We start from the raw sequence: 16489 nt of genomic DNA on the forward strand, positions 1-16489 counted from the left end.
GGGAGGAAACCACTTTTCTGAGTCTTCTCTCCACCACTTCCTCTCACAACTTAGCCGCTCACAACAGCTGCCTGTCACTTCTGATCCCAGACTCCACCCCAAAGGGAAGGAAAGAAGCCAGTCAGGCTTCTGGCTTCTTGCACCTCACCCCTCAAACTCCATGCCATCCCTTTCCCACTCCAGGTGCCTGGTTCCTTTGCCTCCACCCTCCTCATCTTCCCTACACACAGCACTCATGCTTCAGCACCCTGGCACCCCAGGCCCCTGTGCCGTGCCAGGTCCAGGCAAGGACTTCCGCCTCAGAATGAAGACCAAGAGGCTCTTAGGGGCTGCGGACTGAGGAAACGCTGGACTAAGACTGCAAGTTACCTAAGAAAGAATATTGTTACGGTTGGCCTTTCCACATTTTCCATCTAGATCCATGGGTCAGAATCATCATTTCTCTAACTCTCCTCTCATGGCCCCTACACATTGGCTACTGGAGCTTCTGGACTGTCTTCCCAGCCAATTGCGCTTTCCCCACCAAGAATGGTGTCAGGGTCCCTAAACCTTATGAAATTGCTCCTGGGCCTCATCTCCTCCCCTCCTCCAACAGCCTTTTCCAGGAATTCTGGAGCTACTTTTTCCTCACTGAAGACCACATATACAAAAGCAGTTTGTGAGTTGTAAAACGCTGTGCTGGAATAAGATGCTATCATGAATCAAGCCTTCTCTTTCTCCCCCCATAATCTCTGTCCTCTCGTGACGTTTCTTATCCCTTCCTCCCCCCATGCACCGCTGCTCCCCACTCACCCAGCGGGTTTGGTTTGGTGCCGTGTGGGACCCAAAGCTACATGCTGCACAGTGGGCAGTGTCAGGATGCAGGCAGGCATCTCAGCCCGAGGCCTTGGCAGAGTTCCTAGGCAGAGCCATCGGCCCAGGCCGGGAGAATAAGCATGGATAAGGTGGGACAGGGCATAAGTACGGTGGCTGTAGCCCCCCAGCACCAGAAGCTCTCCCTGCAGCGCGGCCCCTGCCGCCCCCACATGGGGGGAGGGCAAGGGTGCCAACTGAGTCCAGCTATCAGTCCTCAGTTCATAGGCCTCAAAGCTCAGCAGGTCCCCGGTCTCACCTAGCCCACCTGCGACATACAACCGGCCACCCAGAGCAGCCATGACATGGCCAGCCCGAGGTACCCCCATAGGGCTCAGAAGCGTCCCTGGCTTCTCAAGTTTGGGGTCATAGTGCAGCAATGAGTCCAGGTATTGGCCGGCCCCACTGCAGCCACCGCTCAGGTACAACTGGCCCTCCAGAACCGCAGCTGCATGGGCAAAGAGAGGTGCTGGAAGAGCAGGTGCTGGCCTAAGGGAGAACAGGGCACATGATCAGGCAAAAATCCTCAACTCTCCTCTTCCAAGTCCTTTCCCTGATGTCTAGAAACAGCCCTTTCCCTGCTCACCTCCAGACATTGAGCTCAGGGTGATAGGTCTCCACAGAGTTGAGGGCAAGTCCACCGTTTAGGCCGCCCAGGGCATAGAGTAATCCGTCCAGCGCCACCAGGGGGAAAAAGCTCCGAGCCTGGCACAAAGGTGCCATCTCCTCCCAGTCCTCTTGACTGGGGCCCCACCTGGACACAGCAGGACCAAAGAAGAGTGACCCCGGGACCCTGTGGCTGGCTGGGCCAACAATTCCCCTCAGCCACCCACCTTAGGGCCTGCTATTCCAAGGGGCCCATACCTGAGAGTCGAAGTCAGGGTGTTGGAGTGGCTGTAGAAATCTTGTCCCCCACACACGTAGAGCTCACTTCCTTCTAGGCTCGCAGCCCCATGCCGGAAGCGCCCCGGGACAGGCAGAGCCGGCAGTCGCCCCCACTCCACGGTTCGCACCAGTCCCGTGCCGCAGCAAAAGGCGCGCACCCACCACACTCCCCGGGATGGCTGTCTTATGGCCATGTCTGCTCGGAGCGCGTCCCCACCAATCACTACCAGGGCCTGGTCAGGCTCCCTCCGCCTCTCTTGACCTGGAACTGCAGCTTCTACCAGGAGCTGATGCAGCAAGTCTGAGGGCAGGGGTGGAGGCAGCCCCATGGCCCGGACCCTCCGCAGCTCCCTGGTGGACATGCGGCCGAAACGAACACATCGAAGCAGGGCCTTGGCGTCTGACTCCTGAGTCTCAGGGTTGGCAGCTAACCAACGCCATGCAGCCATGAAGGCCTCTAACTCCTCTTGCACATGTAGTTCATCGCTATCCAGGAGCTCAGCCAAGGAAGCTGCTGGTAGAGAAGGGAAAGTGGGGCACAAAGCCACAGCAGGCAGGTGGGTGAGGAGGTAGTGACGGGCTTTGCTCCAGAGCCTCTCTAAGCCAGGGGCTTCTGCTATGGGGAACAGGGCCAGGCAACGTGCAGGGCTGAGGCCCTGTGCCAAGGCTCTCTGGCACAGAGCAAGGCAGGAAGAGCTCTGGTACTGGAGAGCAGCCTGGGCAGCTCTCAGCAGTCCTGGCCACCTCAACTGCACAACCCCGGAGTAGGCAAAGGAGACGAGGAGTCGCAGGTCCTGGGCAGAGACAGTGTGCAGAGACACCTCTGTGCCCTGGGATTCCCTCATCCCGCTCAGGAGCATGGCACCAAAGAACTCGCTGCCACAGGCCAGGGCTGCTCGGTGCACTGCAAGAAAGAAGCAGAGGGGAATCTAGAGTGTTGCAGATTGCCAGGCACCATCCCAACCTCACATCCCCAACTTCTGGCCAACCAATCAAGGCCACAGGCCAAACCTGGTGTGCATCAGAATACCATGTTGTGGTGCTTGTTAAACCACAGGTTTCAGGGACCCACCCCCAGAGATTCTGATTTCGCAGGTCTGGATGGAGACCCTAGGAATTTGTATTTTAACATTTCCAAGCACCCTGCATGATTCTCGTGTTAGTGGCCTGAAGACACTGATAAACATTGCTTTTAGTTTTTTGATTCAGGTCAATTAGAAAAAGAGTCTTGATTGACCAAGTTGAGTAGGTGCCATAGACAGCTTTTGCTCAAAGGGGGCACAAAAGAAACCGCAAAGACCAGTGTGCAACTTACATAGGTCTCTATGGTGCACACACAGCAAAGTTCTTTCCTTTACAATCATAAGAGCCACTGGCATCAGACATTTTGTTAGTCAGGATTTTACTTAGAAAATGGTACCACATGGGGCACCTGGGTGGCTCAGTCGGTTAAGTGTCTGACTTTGGCTCAAGTCATGATCTCACAGTTTGTGGGTACAAGCCCTGTTTCAGGCTCTATGCTCTCAGAGCCTGGAGCCTGCTTCGGATTCTGTATCTCCCTCTCTCTCTCTGGCTCTCCCCTACTCATGCTCTATCTCTGTCTATCAAAAATAAATGTTAAAAATTTTTCTTAAAAAAAAAAAAAAGGTTCCACATGGCTGTGACCTAACCTTATTTAACTGCCATCTCCTGCTTAAGATTTCCCATGTGCCTCTTTTCTCTGCACACCCCCTCCTCATCTCAGTACATTTCATAGAATCATGACATTTTAAACTGGAAACCTTAAAAATCATCCAGTTCGATTGCTCCTGAAGGAAAGTGAGTCCTAGAGAGAGGAAGTGGTTTATTTTCTATTCCATGCAATGGCTTCCTGAGCAGATCTTCACCACCCACCACCAACCACTGAGGTCAGGCTGCAATGAGCATACGTGTGTATCGGTACCCTTCTTACCTGCATGGTAACTGAACACTGAAACAATCCTGTTAACAAATGCTAATAAATATAAATTTAAATAAATGCTTCCTAATGTAATGCAATTTGAGATACTTGGTATCAGGTATGGAATATTCTGACCAAAATTTGAACCTAAATCTAACTGAAACTTTAGATCTAAATTCAGATTTATAGGAAATTGAGAGGCTAAAGGAACAAGCTAAACAAAACCATGATGGAAAACACACAAATCTAGAAAATGGAGCACCTGTAAGATAACTCATCTTGTTTCTTCAGTAAGTCAAATCATAAAAGAGGAGAGGACTGTGCAAGAGCAAAGGAAGCTTAAAAGACGTGTATCTGAGTACAGCACAGTCCTTGATTGGTTCCTGGGTAGAATAAGCCTGTTCTAAAAGACATTTTTTGGACAAGCGGGAAAATTTCAACTTGGACTAGGTGATACTAAGGAATTATCATTAATTTTGTTAGAACTGAGCAAGGCATTGTGGTTATAAGTCCTCTTTTAAAGAGACATGTACCCAAGTATTTGTAAGGGAAATGTCACAGACTTACTTTAAACTTCAGTGATAAGTAAAATAAAGAGATGAAACAAATATCATTAAATGTTAATTGTTAAGTCTGGGAAATGGGTGTTTGGGCGTTCATATTAATATTTTTCGGGGGTGCCTGGGTGGCTCAGTCAGTTAAACATTTGATTCTTGATTTTGGCTCAGGTCATGCATGATCTTACAGTTCATGAGTTCGAGCCCTGTTTTGCAGAACATGCTTGGGATTCTCTCTCTCTTTCTATGTCCCTCCCCTGTTTGTGTTCTCTCCTTCTCAAAATAAATAAATAAACTTAAAAAAATATTATCTTATTTTCTTAATTTTCTGTGTGTTTGAAATGCTTCATAATAAAAAAAAAAATGGAGAAAATTCTGCCAGAAGTCCTCTCAGGCAGGTACCAGGCCAAACACCCAGTGAAGCTTATGAACCTCAGGCTGCTTTGACCAACTGTGGCATGTCTGCCTCTGTCAAAGGACAAATGTTGTTAATGGGGCTTTCCATTGTCTTTAAAACAATTTTTTTATGTTTATTTTTGAGAGAGAGAGAGAAAGAGTGCACACAGGAATGGGGCAGAGAGAGAGGGAGACAGAGGATCTGAAGCAGGCTTTGTGCTGAGAGCAGAACGCCTGATGCAGGGCTTGAATTCACAAGTCGTGAGATCATGGTCTGAGCTGAAGTCAGATGCTTAAAAGACTGAGCCATCCAGGTGCTCCTCCATTGTCTTTTTTTTTTTTTTTTATTTTGTAAAATGTTTTTTTATTTATTTCTAGGAGAGAGAGACACACACACACAGCGTGAGCAGGGGAGGGTCAGAGAGAGAGGGAGTCACAGACTCTGAAACAGGCTCCAGGCTCTGAGCTGGCAGTCAGCACAGAGCCCGACGCAGGGCTCGAACCCACGAACCGCGAGATCATGACCTAAGCCAAAGTCGGACGCTTAACCGACACCCAGGCGCCCCTCCTCCATTGTCTTTTTAAGCAGCCATTAGTGCCTAGGTGCTTCCCAAGTAGTAACTATCAGTGACAGCTTTCAAATCCGTATTGCCTGAGAAAATCTGCATTCCTTGAAGCCAGCAAGCCATTTCATTTTCCATGTAATTAACAAACCTACAGCTCCAAGCCACTGTGAAAAGGTCACAACTACTTACATTCTCACTCCTACTCATCATTATTCCCTAGAATTTTAAGTGACAGGTTTCCACCATTAAGTTGGAATGTTTCTTAGGAAAATGAAAGCAGGGGTAGAAATGTTTAAATTTGAAACCCTAGTGAGAATTTTATAACTATAAAATTTTATTTTTATTTTTTAAAATAATTTTTAATGCTTATTTTTGTGAGGGAGGCAGAGTCTGAGCAGGGGAGGGGCAGAGAGAGAGGGAGACATAGAATCCAAAGCAAGATCCAGGCTCTGAGCTGTCAGCACAAAGCCTGATGTGGGGCTTGAACTCACCAACTGTGAGATCATGACTTGAGCCAAAGTCAGATTCTTAACCAACTGAGCCACCCAAGTGCCCCATTAACTATGAAATTTTAATTCCCCCTTTCATCTACTATTATTAGAAATGATAAACACTAGAGACCTGCTATGGATTCAATGTTTATGTTCTCCTCCCCACTTCCTATGTTGAAGCTCTACTCCCCAGTGTAGTGATATCTGTAGGTGGGGCCTTTGGGAGGTGATTAGGTATGAGAGTAGAACCCTCATGAATGGAATTACTGTCCTATATGAAAGATATTACTGAGATAATCTCTCCCTCTACCACACGAAGAGGATACAGTGAGAAAGTGGCTCTCTGTAAACCAGAAAGAGAGACCTAACCATAACCTGACTATACCCTGATCTTGGACTTCCAGGCTTCAGAACTGTAAGAAATAAATTTCATCATGCGGTTCTACTCCTGAAACCAATACTACACTGTATGTTAACTAGCTCAAATTTAAATAAGTACATTTTTTTTAAAGAAATAAATTTCAGTTGTCAAGCCACCCAGTCTATGGTATTGTTAAAGTAGTTCAAGCTAAGACAGGATGCTTAGTGCTCTGGGTTCCAGTCATTCTAATGAGCAGTAGCTATGTGAGTTTGGACATGTCTCGAAGTCTGATTTCTTTATCAGTAAAGTATAAAAGCTGAACTAGATAATCTCTAAAACCTTTTTTTATTAAAATTTTTAACATTTTAAAATTTATTTCTGAGAGAGAGAGAAAGAGACAGCATGAGAAGGGGAGGGTCAGAGAGAGAGGGAGACACAGAATTTGAAACAGGCTCCAGGCTCTGAGTTAGCTCTCAGCACAGAGCCTGACGTGGGGCTCGAACCCATGAACCATGAGATCATGACCTGAGCCAAAGTCGGCCGCCCAACTGACTGAGCCACCCAGGCGCCCCTAAACTAATACCTTTTAATTTAAAAATTTTATGTGCCTGCATTCCAACTCCATTTGTCAGATCCCGTGTGTCTTCAGTTTGGTTGCATAGGAGGCATTGCATGACCTAGTGAAAACAGACTGGGCTAGTGAATACTGGCTTATATCCTCGTTCTCACTGGTTAACATTTCAGAGTTTAATGGTCTTCCCTTGCACCTAAGGATAATGGCATCTACCTCATTAGTTTACAGCAAGAATGAAAAGAGATAACATGTGTAAAAATTCCTGGACCCCAGTACCTCACTCAGTGTTAATAGTATCAGAATAATACTTGGCTTATTCAACCCTCCTTAGCTTTCCTAGTGATGAGCCTACTTAACGTCAAAGTGCCATGCCCTTGTAGCTTTAAGATTATGGCAAAACAAAACCAGACCTTGCTCATTAGCTGTAGAACCCATATCTACCATGGTGTCAAGCACACTTAGGTGAGAGGACACACTGTGAGTTATTCCACCATATTCCTCTGACTTTTCTGTGTCCGAAATAGAAGACGCCAAGAACAGCCTTTGGTTAATTCCTGTTTAAGTCCATCACTTTCTACTTGTTCCCCTGGCTTAGACTGTACTTAGAACACCAGCCAGCTGGCTGGAAATTCTCTGTTACTGGGCACAGGGAAAGCCACAGATTGAAGGGTCAGCCTGAGTCTGCCAGGTGCTCCTAGGTAAACAACTCAAGTGCGCATGCCTCACTCTCAGTGGGTCAGGAAAGGCACCAAAGGCACCTCCAAGGAAATTCTGACTGCAGCTGGGACCTAAACCACTATAGTAGGGATCAAACCACCTGCAGCTTGCACACACATAAATGCAACTACAGTAATATAATGCCACACAGGCCCTCACCCCGCAGCCTGCAGCCGCCTGCCTCCAGCTCCAGGTCACACCCGATGCCCTCCTGGTACAGGAGCTCGATGCTCTGCAGGTTCTCCCTCAGCTCCTCTGCCTGGCTGGGCTGCTTTTCATCTTCCTTGGTGCTTCCAGCCCCTCTGCATCTCCACTGGGCTGCGGCCTTCACCCGGGGTGCCCCCAGGGCCTCAGCGGCGACCAGCACATCTCCCGGTGGGGCAGGGCCCAGCAACCCCTCATAGGCAAATGTCAGCACGGCCTCCCAGGCCCCAGGGGCCACATCGAGGCTGAGGGGGGATTGTGGACCTCTGCCACCCAGCAGCCTGTCACGGAAGAGGCTGCTAATTGCAGCCAAGATTACCCGATGCACCCCATATACCTGCCCCCCAACTGTCACCTCTTCGTCCAGCAACAACCTCTGCTCCCTCAGCCGCTGTGCCTCTGTGAAAAACTGGCTGGGATGCTCCTCGCTGCACAGCCCCTCGGGCTCCGCTGCGTCTTCGTTGTCTTTGTCATCTTCCTCCTCTTCTTCCTCTAGGGACAAGGCTGGAGAGGGAAGGCTCCCTGGGGCCGTGGGCCTGGGGACAGGCTCTTCCAGAGGAAAGGGGGGCAAACTGGGATCCTCATCTGGGGAAGGTGGCCAGGAGGGGGTTCTCGGGTAGGACAAAGGTAGGTCAAGGTGATCCTTCTGGGCTGGAGGAGAGACTCTCCCCGGGTCCGAGGGACGCTGTGAGGAGTCCGAGACGCTCATGGTCCAGGTTTGCTGTTTTGCTACAGGTGAACAGAGGAAAGAGAGGGGGCTGGTGTTCAAAGCTGGACCCACAGAGGCCAGAGGAACCCCCATCTCCAGCCCAGTGACATGGCAGTCCCTCTCCCTACTGCAAACCCCACTCCCCTCCACCTTCCCAAGGCTCAAGTAGCTAGGCTATATGGCCCAACTCTGGGGTTCATGAAGAGCACTGAAGTGTGCAAGAAGCATGTGTACTGATCCAGTACCCAGTACCATATCCCACCCGGCTTGTCCGCAGCCCACCCCGATAGTCACCCTCCCGAGACACCAGCGCTCCTCCTGGCTCTCCCTTGAACCTTATTTGCTTCGCTTTGGATCGTGTGATAGAGGAAAGTTGCCCCTGAGTCAGTTCAGCAGCCCCACCCGACTAATTATAGCCAGCGCTGACGGGCTAGGGAGCTGGGCTCCGGGTGCCCAGACTCTGACACCCAATCCTCCTGGCTCTGTCCTGAGATGACCTCCTCCCCTCTTCCACCTGTAGGTCATGTCCATGTGCTGAGTGAGGCAAATTCAGAAGCCAAGGGGGATGTGGGAATTGGGTGGAGTGCACCAGGACAGAAAGGCTGCGTTTGCCAGTTGGGGCTGGAGGGGGAGGGAGAAGAGAGTCTGGACTGTACAGGCCATCTGCAACATGGGGCCAGAAGAGGGAGGGGTGTGTTTGGAGTCAGTTCTAGGCTTTGTCGATTGGTTTTTCTGTGCATGATAAAGCTAAGACCCTGGAGCGAACAATACAGATGAAATGCACACATAACCCGGTCGAGTCCACCGAGGGTGAGGGGAAAGAGTCAGGGCTAAGTTCCACAGGTTATCCACCCACAGTTCAGAATTTCCTCCCTGTTCCCAGGTGGGGTCAGTGGTAAGATGGAAGCCCAACCCTGTGTGCTCAGGAAATCTGGAGGAGTCTAACCCTAACCTAGATCCCTGGGATGAAGACAGATCAGTGGAAAGTGGGGTGACCTCTGCTGCTGTGGGGACCAAAGTCCTGGACTGGATGAGCTGTGGGGCACATAAGCACTCTTACTGAAATAGGACACCAACAGCCACTCCCTCTGCCCAGGATACCACCTCTTTCTTATCCTGAGACCCACCCCACCAAACCCTGCACTTTTTGCTGCATTTCTAGGTATCTTCCTGGGGAAGATACTTAGGAAATGGGACAGCGAGGCCTCTTCCCTCCCTTCTCCTGGGAAGGTGGGACTGGACAGGGGCACCTGGGCATGAATCCCCTAGCCTATAGAAAGATTGGTCCAGGCTGGATAGATTGACCCGACAAGCTGACTTAACCAGGAAACGAACCACCATTATTCCTTAGGACTTGGTGAGAGGGTGGCTGGCATTCACATGGGGGAGGAGTGAGACCAGACGGGTTCCTCTTTCCTCTCCTTTCAGATGGCACGTACTTCCTTATTTCACACAGCCTAAGTCCAGAGTTGGGCGTTTCCATCCAGATCATCTTCACTTTCACCATGTTAGTAATGGCTATGCACACAGCGGGCTTCACAGAGGTCCTTTTAAACCTGCTCAGGGCAATGCTCATCCTCTCCCTCGGGCTCATTACCAACCTGCACTTTTTTTTTTTTTTTTAATGTTTTATTTATTTCTTAGAGAGAGAGACAGCATGAGCAGAGGAGGGTCAGAGAGAGTGGGAGACACAGAATGTGAAACAGGCTCCAGGCTCTGAGCTGTCAGCACAGAGCCCGACGTGGGGCTCGAACCCACGAACTGTGAGATCATGACCTGAGCCGAAGTCAGATGCTTAACCGACTCAGCCACCCAGGCGCCCCCCAACCTGCACTTTTTGTGATTCCAGCCTGGCAAGTCGTTTTAAGAATCAGATGGGGGCACCTGGGTGGCTCAGTCGGTTCAGTGTCCCACTTCGGCTCAGGTCTTGATATCATGCTCCTGAGTTCCAGGCCCACATGGGCTCTGTGCTGACAGCTCAGAGCCTGGAGCCTGCTTCGTATTCTGTGTCTCCCTCGCTGCCCTCCCTTTGCTCAAGCTCTCTTTAAAATGAAGAAATGTTGATTAAAAAAAAAAAAAAAAAAAGAACCAGATGAAGGCATCAAATCAGTCAATAAAATCTCTCTGACCCACTACGTCTATGTTCTGCCCTTCCAGGAGCATGGGTGCAGCTGCTTAAGGTGCATCCGAGAAATGAGTTATGTTTGGTGGGCACGGTGACCATGACCGTCCTTCTGTCCCTGGCAATAGCCAGTGTGGAACGGATGTTTAAGGCAGGGGCCAGGGAGTCAAGGCAGGGTAAGAACTGAGAGAGCTGGACAGATCTGGAAGGGGCCATGGGGGGAGATGTGGATGCATGTGTGCATGTGCACGCATGTGCTCCCGCTGGCAGAGCAGATTTTCAGGGACCCAACCTGAAACTGGACAGATTTGCTGAAACAGACTCCATACACCAACTCTTAAAGGGAAAAATAAGGACTTATTCTAGGGATCTGTTGGGATGAGCAGTAGACAACACTACCAGATGGGAAATGTCATTTCCTGCTCCCAGGTAGTTACAATCTTGAGAGCCATCCCTCTGGCAAGGGAAGGGGCACTTTGTAGTTTGAGGCAAGGAAAAGAACATCCATTTATCCATTTAGCTAGACCCCTTTATGGGAAGAGGCTGATGGGAGAGGGAACTGGAGGATGGGAGAGGAGAGTGAAGAGGCAAAGGAGTTATTCCTCTCCTTCCATTCACACTTCTCTCTCTCTCTCTCTCTTTTTTTTTTTTTTTTGGTATTCCCAGGCCAAATGATCTTAATGATCTTCCTGATCCTCTCTTTTATCAACTTATCTGCTAGGAACGTTCCTCCCCACAAACCCCCGCCTATGAGCCACTTGTTTCCTTAGGTGAACTCAGTGGGAAGCTGGCTGAGAAATGCACTAAAGGGAAAGCATGCCTCTAAATGTCATCTCCCCTTGGAGCAGGGTACCTCATTACCCAAGCCTCCTCAGCAAAGACTCCTTGACTTCTGATTCTGTATGACATTTGCAAGTTGACTATCAGAACATTCAGAGTCCTATAAATCCCTGGGCTGGCCAGTTTATGATCTTGTCTCATTTGTCCCAGCCTGACCTAAGTCATGGACACTAAACTGGGTAGACGGGTAATGACCTTGGCTGAATGAGGAGAAGCTAGGAGGTGCCCCTCAAAAACCTAATTTTTCTCTGTTCTTTTACAAAATAGCATTTTCTTTGAAAATATGGTCCCACAGTGGTGAGGTCCAAAGGGTAGTTGCTTTGGCATGTTTTCTATCTTCTCCTCAGCCACTGGGGTACTCAAGAGACCAGTCTCTCTGGAGCCATCAAGGTGAGAACCCTGTTCAGGCATGGAGCACACTGGTTATCTCCCCACCTTCTCTTGCCACTAACGGTTCAACTCTTGTTTCCAAGCCCCTGCTACAGCTATTCTTGCCATCCTGTGGACACACTCTGCATCTCTGTGCATCTCTGCCACAATTGGCAAGGCCCTCTACTCCAGCCTTCTGTGCAGAATGACCTGAAGCCCTGGTTTCTGCATCTCTGAGGGCCTAGGGTATAGGTGGTGAAATGGTAAGAGGCTTCATGAATCACATCAAAAGTAGATTACACTCAGGTAATCTCACACCTCACCTTCCTTCACCATTTCTCCCCCTCCCTCATTTCACTAACAAATTGTATGATGTACTTTGATTATCAAATCTGGTATCCCCCCACCCCAACTCCTGCCAACCTTACACACAAACTTCCATTCCCCTCTTTGGCATTAGTGGTACCTAGATAGTCCTACTGCTTTGGGATGCGGTTCTCTCCCCAAGAAAGAATGTGTGTTCCAAATCTCATTTCCAGGCTCCTGTGACCGGAGATGCTCCAGGAAATAGGACTGGCACGGGTGTGTGGGACTGGGAGCTGCCTGGGGCCAGACTGCCAATATGGCTAGGATTTCTGCAGTTGTCAAGAGCAAGGGCCTTGCCTGTATGGGCTCCCTAATCACTACTAGTTGAGTGAACCAAGAGGGGCAAGATTAGTGAGAAAAACCTTACCTAGCCCATTGCCTGGCATAGAGGAGATGCTCAAAAACCAATAATGACTTAACGGGATTCATGTGGGTGGGGTAAAAGCTTCAAAGAGCAGGATAAAATTTAATATGCCCAGCAACTTCTGGGAAAGCTATGTGAAAATATGAATGGAATGCATTGTTTCCAAAGTGCACTGATTTCTACCTCTGCCTGCTCTTCTCAAGCTATGAGCATGGTGTCTGCCTTCAAGCCGAGGTCTACCGGAATCTTCAGTGTCATTCTGTCCTCTGCCCTTTCCTGTTTTCTTTCAATCCCCCAAATCTTCCAAGTTAGCTGGTGTCTTACCAAGATGCTGGGGAGAAAAGGAGAAAATGTATGTAGAGTCTGGGGGCATCCTAAGAGTATAGTATTTTTGAGGAGGAGGGGTACAAGAGGGCTCTATCTCAGCAACCAGGAGTAAGATGATGATTTAAGGAGGTGGAGAGGACTGTGGTTGGCAGGTGTTTAGGAGGAAATCCAAGCTCACACAGCAAAATTCAAAGTCTGCCTGTATATCAAGGCAAAGTTTGGGGAGGGTGTCAATCTTTCATCCGCCTCCTGTTTTCCCTCCGCGCCTTACCAGGAATCTCACCACACTCTACTCCCATCCTTTCTTCCTATTAAGACCTCTAAGCTCCCTTAACCCTTTCCTCTGTGCTCCTCACTCACTCCTGCCTCCCTATAGGAGTAGGGACTATTGTTCTCCCTCTTCCTGGGACCGACCCTCAGTGACCGCCATGCCTTCTTGTAGTGGCTGTGCCAGAATAAACTGTACCCAGTGGTTGGCTTTTTTGGGAAAAGCTATGGCAGAAGCCATGAACCTATGTGAGGCTATCTGCTCACGTTCTGTATTGCTGTAGTTTTCATCCTTATTGGTGAGTACTTCTCCTCCACCCCCCCACAGAGCTTCATTAATCACCTTTCCCCTCATGGACCTCACTGCCCTACCTCTGACTTTTAGGGCTTGACCCAAAAGCCTCTTTTCTATATCTCTAGTCCTGAAAGTGGAAAAAATGTCTGTTAACTTGGTGGTGGTATGCATGGAAGTTGGAGGCGGTGGCGGGGGGTGGGGGGGGCAATAGGGAATAGGGAGTATGGAGTATGGGGGAAGGAAACCACAATATTATGATGTCCTTGTCTCTCTAGACCTCAATCCCACAACTCATTTAGAGACCAACCTCCTCATCTTTCATCTCCCTCAAAGCTGATCTGAACACCACCCCTGTTATCTCCAACTTTTCCCTCTGCTCCTAATCCCCTTGTGAACTTTGGTGGTTTCCATGCCTCCCTTAACCGGGTACCTGGTTAGTATGGGCATGTGTTAGTATGAGGTTATACTACGAGGGCTGGGAGGACCTGAAAGAGTTGCAGGAGCATCCTTGGGGTTCAAGAGTGGGTGGTACTGAGGCTAGGACAGGGACAGAGGACTCTCCCCTGCAGTCTAGTGCCTTGCCTTCCACAGGTAGAGCCCCTGGCTCATCCTCCTGGGCTCTCTACTCTGCCTGCTTATCATGTTCCTCCTCACTTGGTGGACAGCACTCACTGCTGTATTGCTTATCCTTCTGTTGCTGCTCTTTATATTTTACAAGAAAGCTGGTGAATAAGTGGGCAGGTGGGTAAGGGAGTGAGGGAGTATGATATGGCACGAGGTCGATGCCCATAAGAAACCCAGAACTACCAACGGTAATTCCTTTCCTTTCCTACCTGAGAAATGAAGCCCCGCCTCTAACCATTCTGCACTGCCCCTTGCTCAGCAGATGTGAACTGGAGCTCTTCAGTCCAGGCGGGCACCTCTCACATGGCACTATCCTATTCAGTGAACTTGACCAATGTGCAGGACCATGTCAAGAACTTCTGGTGAGGTTGAGCACTGGTGGTCCCTGGAATGGATCTTACCTGCACGAGTTCAGATTATACAGCACTGAATTGCCAATATTGAACATGCCTCTCGTAGTTTGGGGCCTCCATCCCATATGACACACTCTGCTGGAGTTGAGTAGCTGCTGTCGTGTGGGATAGGGCACTGATTCCTCAGTTTGCCACAGTTCCCACCTGGCCCACTTTATTCTTTGATATGATGTAAATGACTGGTTCTTACAGGCTTTTGAGATTTCAATCCCTGCTCTAGCCATGAAAGGAAACCAGCTTCCCCAAATCTAGGAGGGATGGTGAGGAAAAGGAAGGAAACAGAATTCTAGCAGGGTAGACAGGGTAAGGCTCCCTGAGGAAGGCTGCTCCATGGCACAGCAGATGCCACAGCAATCATGGCTACCAGCTACCCTGGTGCCGTGAGATGGAAAAGCCTAATACTCTTGGTTTCTCCCTAAAATCCTCTCTAAAATCCCCCAGCAGGTAGGGAAGAGCTAATCTCTGTTCCTTGCTGAATCTGGAATTCTTTTTTCTGCATCCAAAAGGCTTTTGAAGACTTGGTGGCCTTATACCAGGTACAAGAGACACCACCAAAGTTGGGGAACCTGAAATGTACTTTTCTCAACACTCCTGTTCTTTCAGGCTACATCTCTGAGCAGGACTTATAGGCAAATAAAAAGCAAGTATATAGGAACAGGGCCAGCAAGTGAGGACATTGTCCCAGAGTAGGAACTGACCATGGTGCTCACCTGTCTTCTGCCCATTCTTCCTAATTGTGTAGTCATAGTGGCACATATCTTCATGAAGTCCTATGGCAATATTTCTAGGATGCTACCCTCATAGCCATGCGAGTCTGGGGTAATTCCAAACCACAGAGCAAAGATCCCACGGGTAGGGCTGGTCCAATGATTAGGTAAGCTAAGGAACACGTTCCCTTCCTCACACTGCCTTCTGTAACAGGAGGTTACCTTTGATCCCTCAGTCAGCCTGCCCTGGGGCCCTATATATGACTCGACTGGATGCTATTCAGGGCCTGACAATCCCCCACTGCTTTCATCTGTGGAAATCAGCAGGACACACTGATCCTGTATACTGTCAATAAGAGACTTGGGAGAGACTGAGTTAGGAGGAGGAGTTCACAAGTTAGGACCCAAGGAGCCATGATTTTAGTCTCTTGGTTCTACAAACTGTGAGGCTATCTTGGGAAGCCTCAGCCAAGAGCCCAAAGCTCCCTAAGGAAAGAAGTCTCTTACCAAGCAGTACCAGCTGGGTCTACAGTGCTAAATCTCCTCCCTCTAGGATCCACTCTATCCCATAATAGTAATAAAAATTTATAAATAAATGCCCAAGGCTACTGTATAGAATATTTGATTTCCATTTATAAAATTAACTTCCCAAGCCTAGAGAGACAGAGATTATTCCTTTATTCAAATATATTCAAGCAGGGGAATTTATCTTTCTACTTATATCCCAAACACTCTATCTTCCACTTTTGAATTTCTGATTTTAAACATCCATGTTTTAGTGTATTTTCAACCCATCTATGGGTCTATCTTTGTCCACTAAAATGTATTTATCAGCACTTTCTACTTAGCAAGTAACTGAAAATGTATTCTTTTTCCAAGTGCATATAATCCCAATTCTTTTTATCTTTTGGCCCATGTCTTACATTTGTAGTCTTTGATTATCATTTTGGTTTACCTCTGCATCAATTTATTCATTCATTCAACAAATGCTGAGTGTCCACCCTATTCCAAGTACTGAGAAATGAGATGGCAATGAATAAAACAAGATAAAAATCCTTTCCCCTCATGGAGTTTGTTTTCTAACAAGAGGAGTCAAACAACATACATAAATAAAACTATTAGGTTAGAAGGTGGTAAGTGCTAATAATGAAGCAGAAAAAGAGAGAGAAACAATGGCAAAAGATCATAATACAAGTCTTAGAGAATACAGTGACCATTTATTTATTACCAATTATAAAGAGTAATAACACTGGAATCATAGGAGTCCCAGAAGATGAAGAGAGAGAAAAAGGGCTAGAAGGTTTATGTGAGCAAATTATAGCAGAAAACTTTCTTAACCTGGGGAAGGACACAGACATTAAATCCAAGAAGCATAGAGAACTCCCATTAGATTCAACAAAAACCAACCATCACCAAAGCATACTTTAGTCAAATTCACAAAATACACAGACAAGGAAAGAATTATGAAAACAAGGGAAAAAAAGTCCTTAACCTATAGGGGAAGACAGATCAGGTTCAGAGGAGACCTATTCACAGCAACTTGT

General features: G+C 48.4%; 1 protein-coding gene across 1 annotated transcript; it reads right to left on the reverse strand.

Moving 5' to 3' along the window:
- Positions 1–788: 788 nt before the first annotated feature.
- Positions 789–8251, reverse strand: KLHL33 (kelch like family member 33). The gene is made up of 4 exons (XM_039224134.1): positions 7498–8251; positions 1717–2641; positions 1439–1606; positions 789–1341 (listed from the first exon to the last, which is right to left on the reverse strand). The coding sequence occupies exons 1-4, from the start codon at positions 8249–8251 to the stop codon at positions 789–791; spliced, it is 2400 nt and encodes a 799-aa protein (XP_039080065.1).
- Positions 8252–16489: the final 8238 nt, after the last annotated feature.

The sequence above is a fragment of the Hyaena hyaena genome, unplaced genomic scaffold (genome assembly GCF_003009895.1).
Source record: "Hyaena hyaena isolate Hyena2069 unplaced genomic scaffold, ASM300989v1 scaffold_1539, whole genome shotgun sequence".
Lineage (NCBI taxonomy): Eukaryota > Metazoa > Chordata > Mammalia > Carnivora > Hyaenidae > Hyaena > Hyaena hyaena.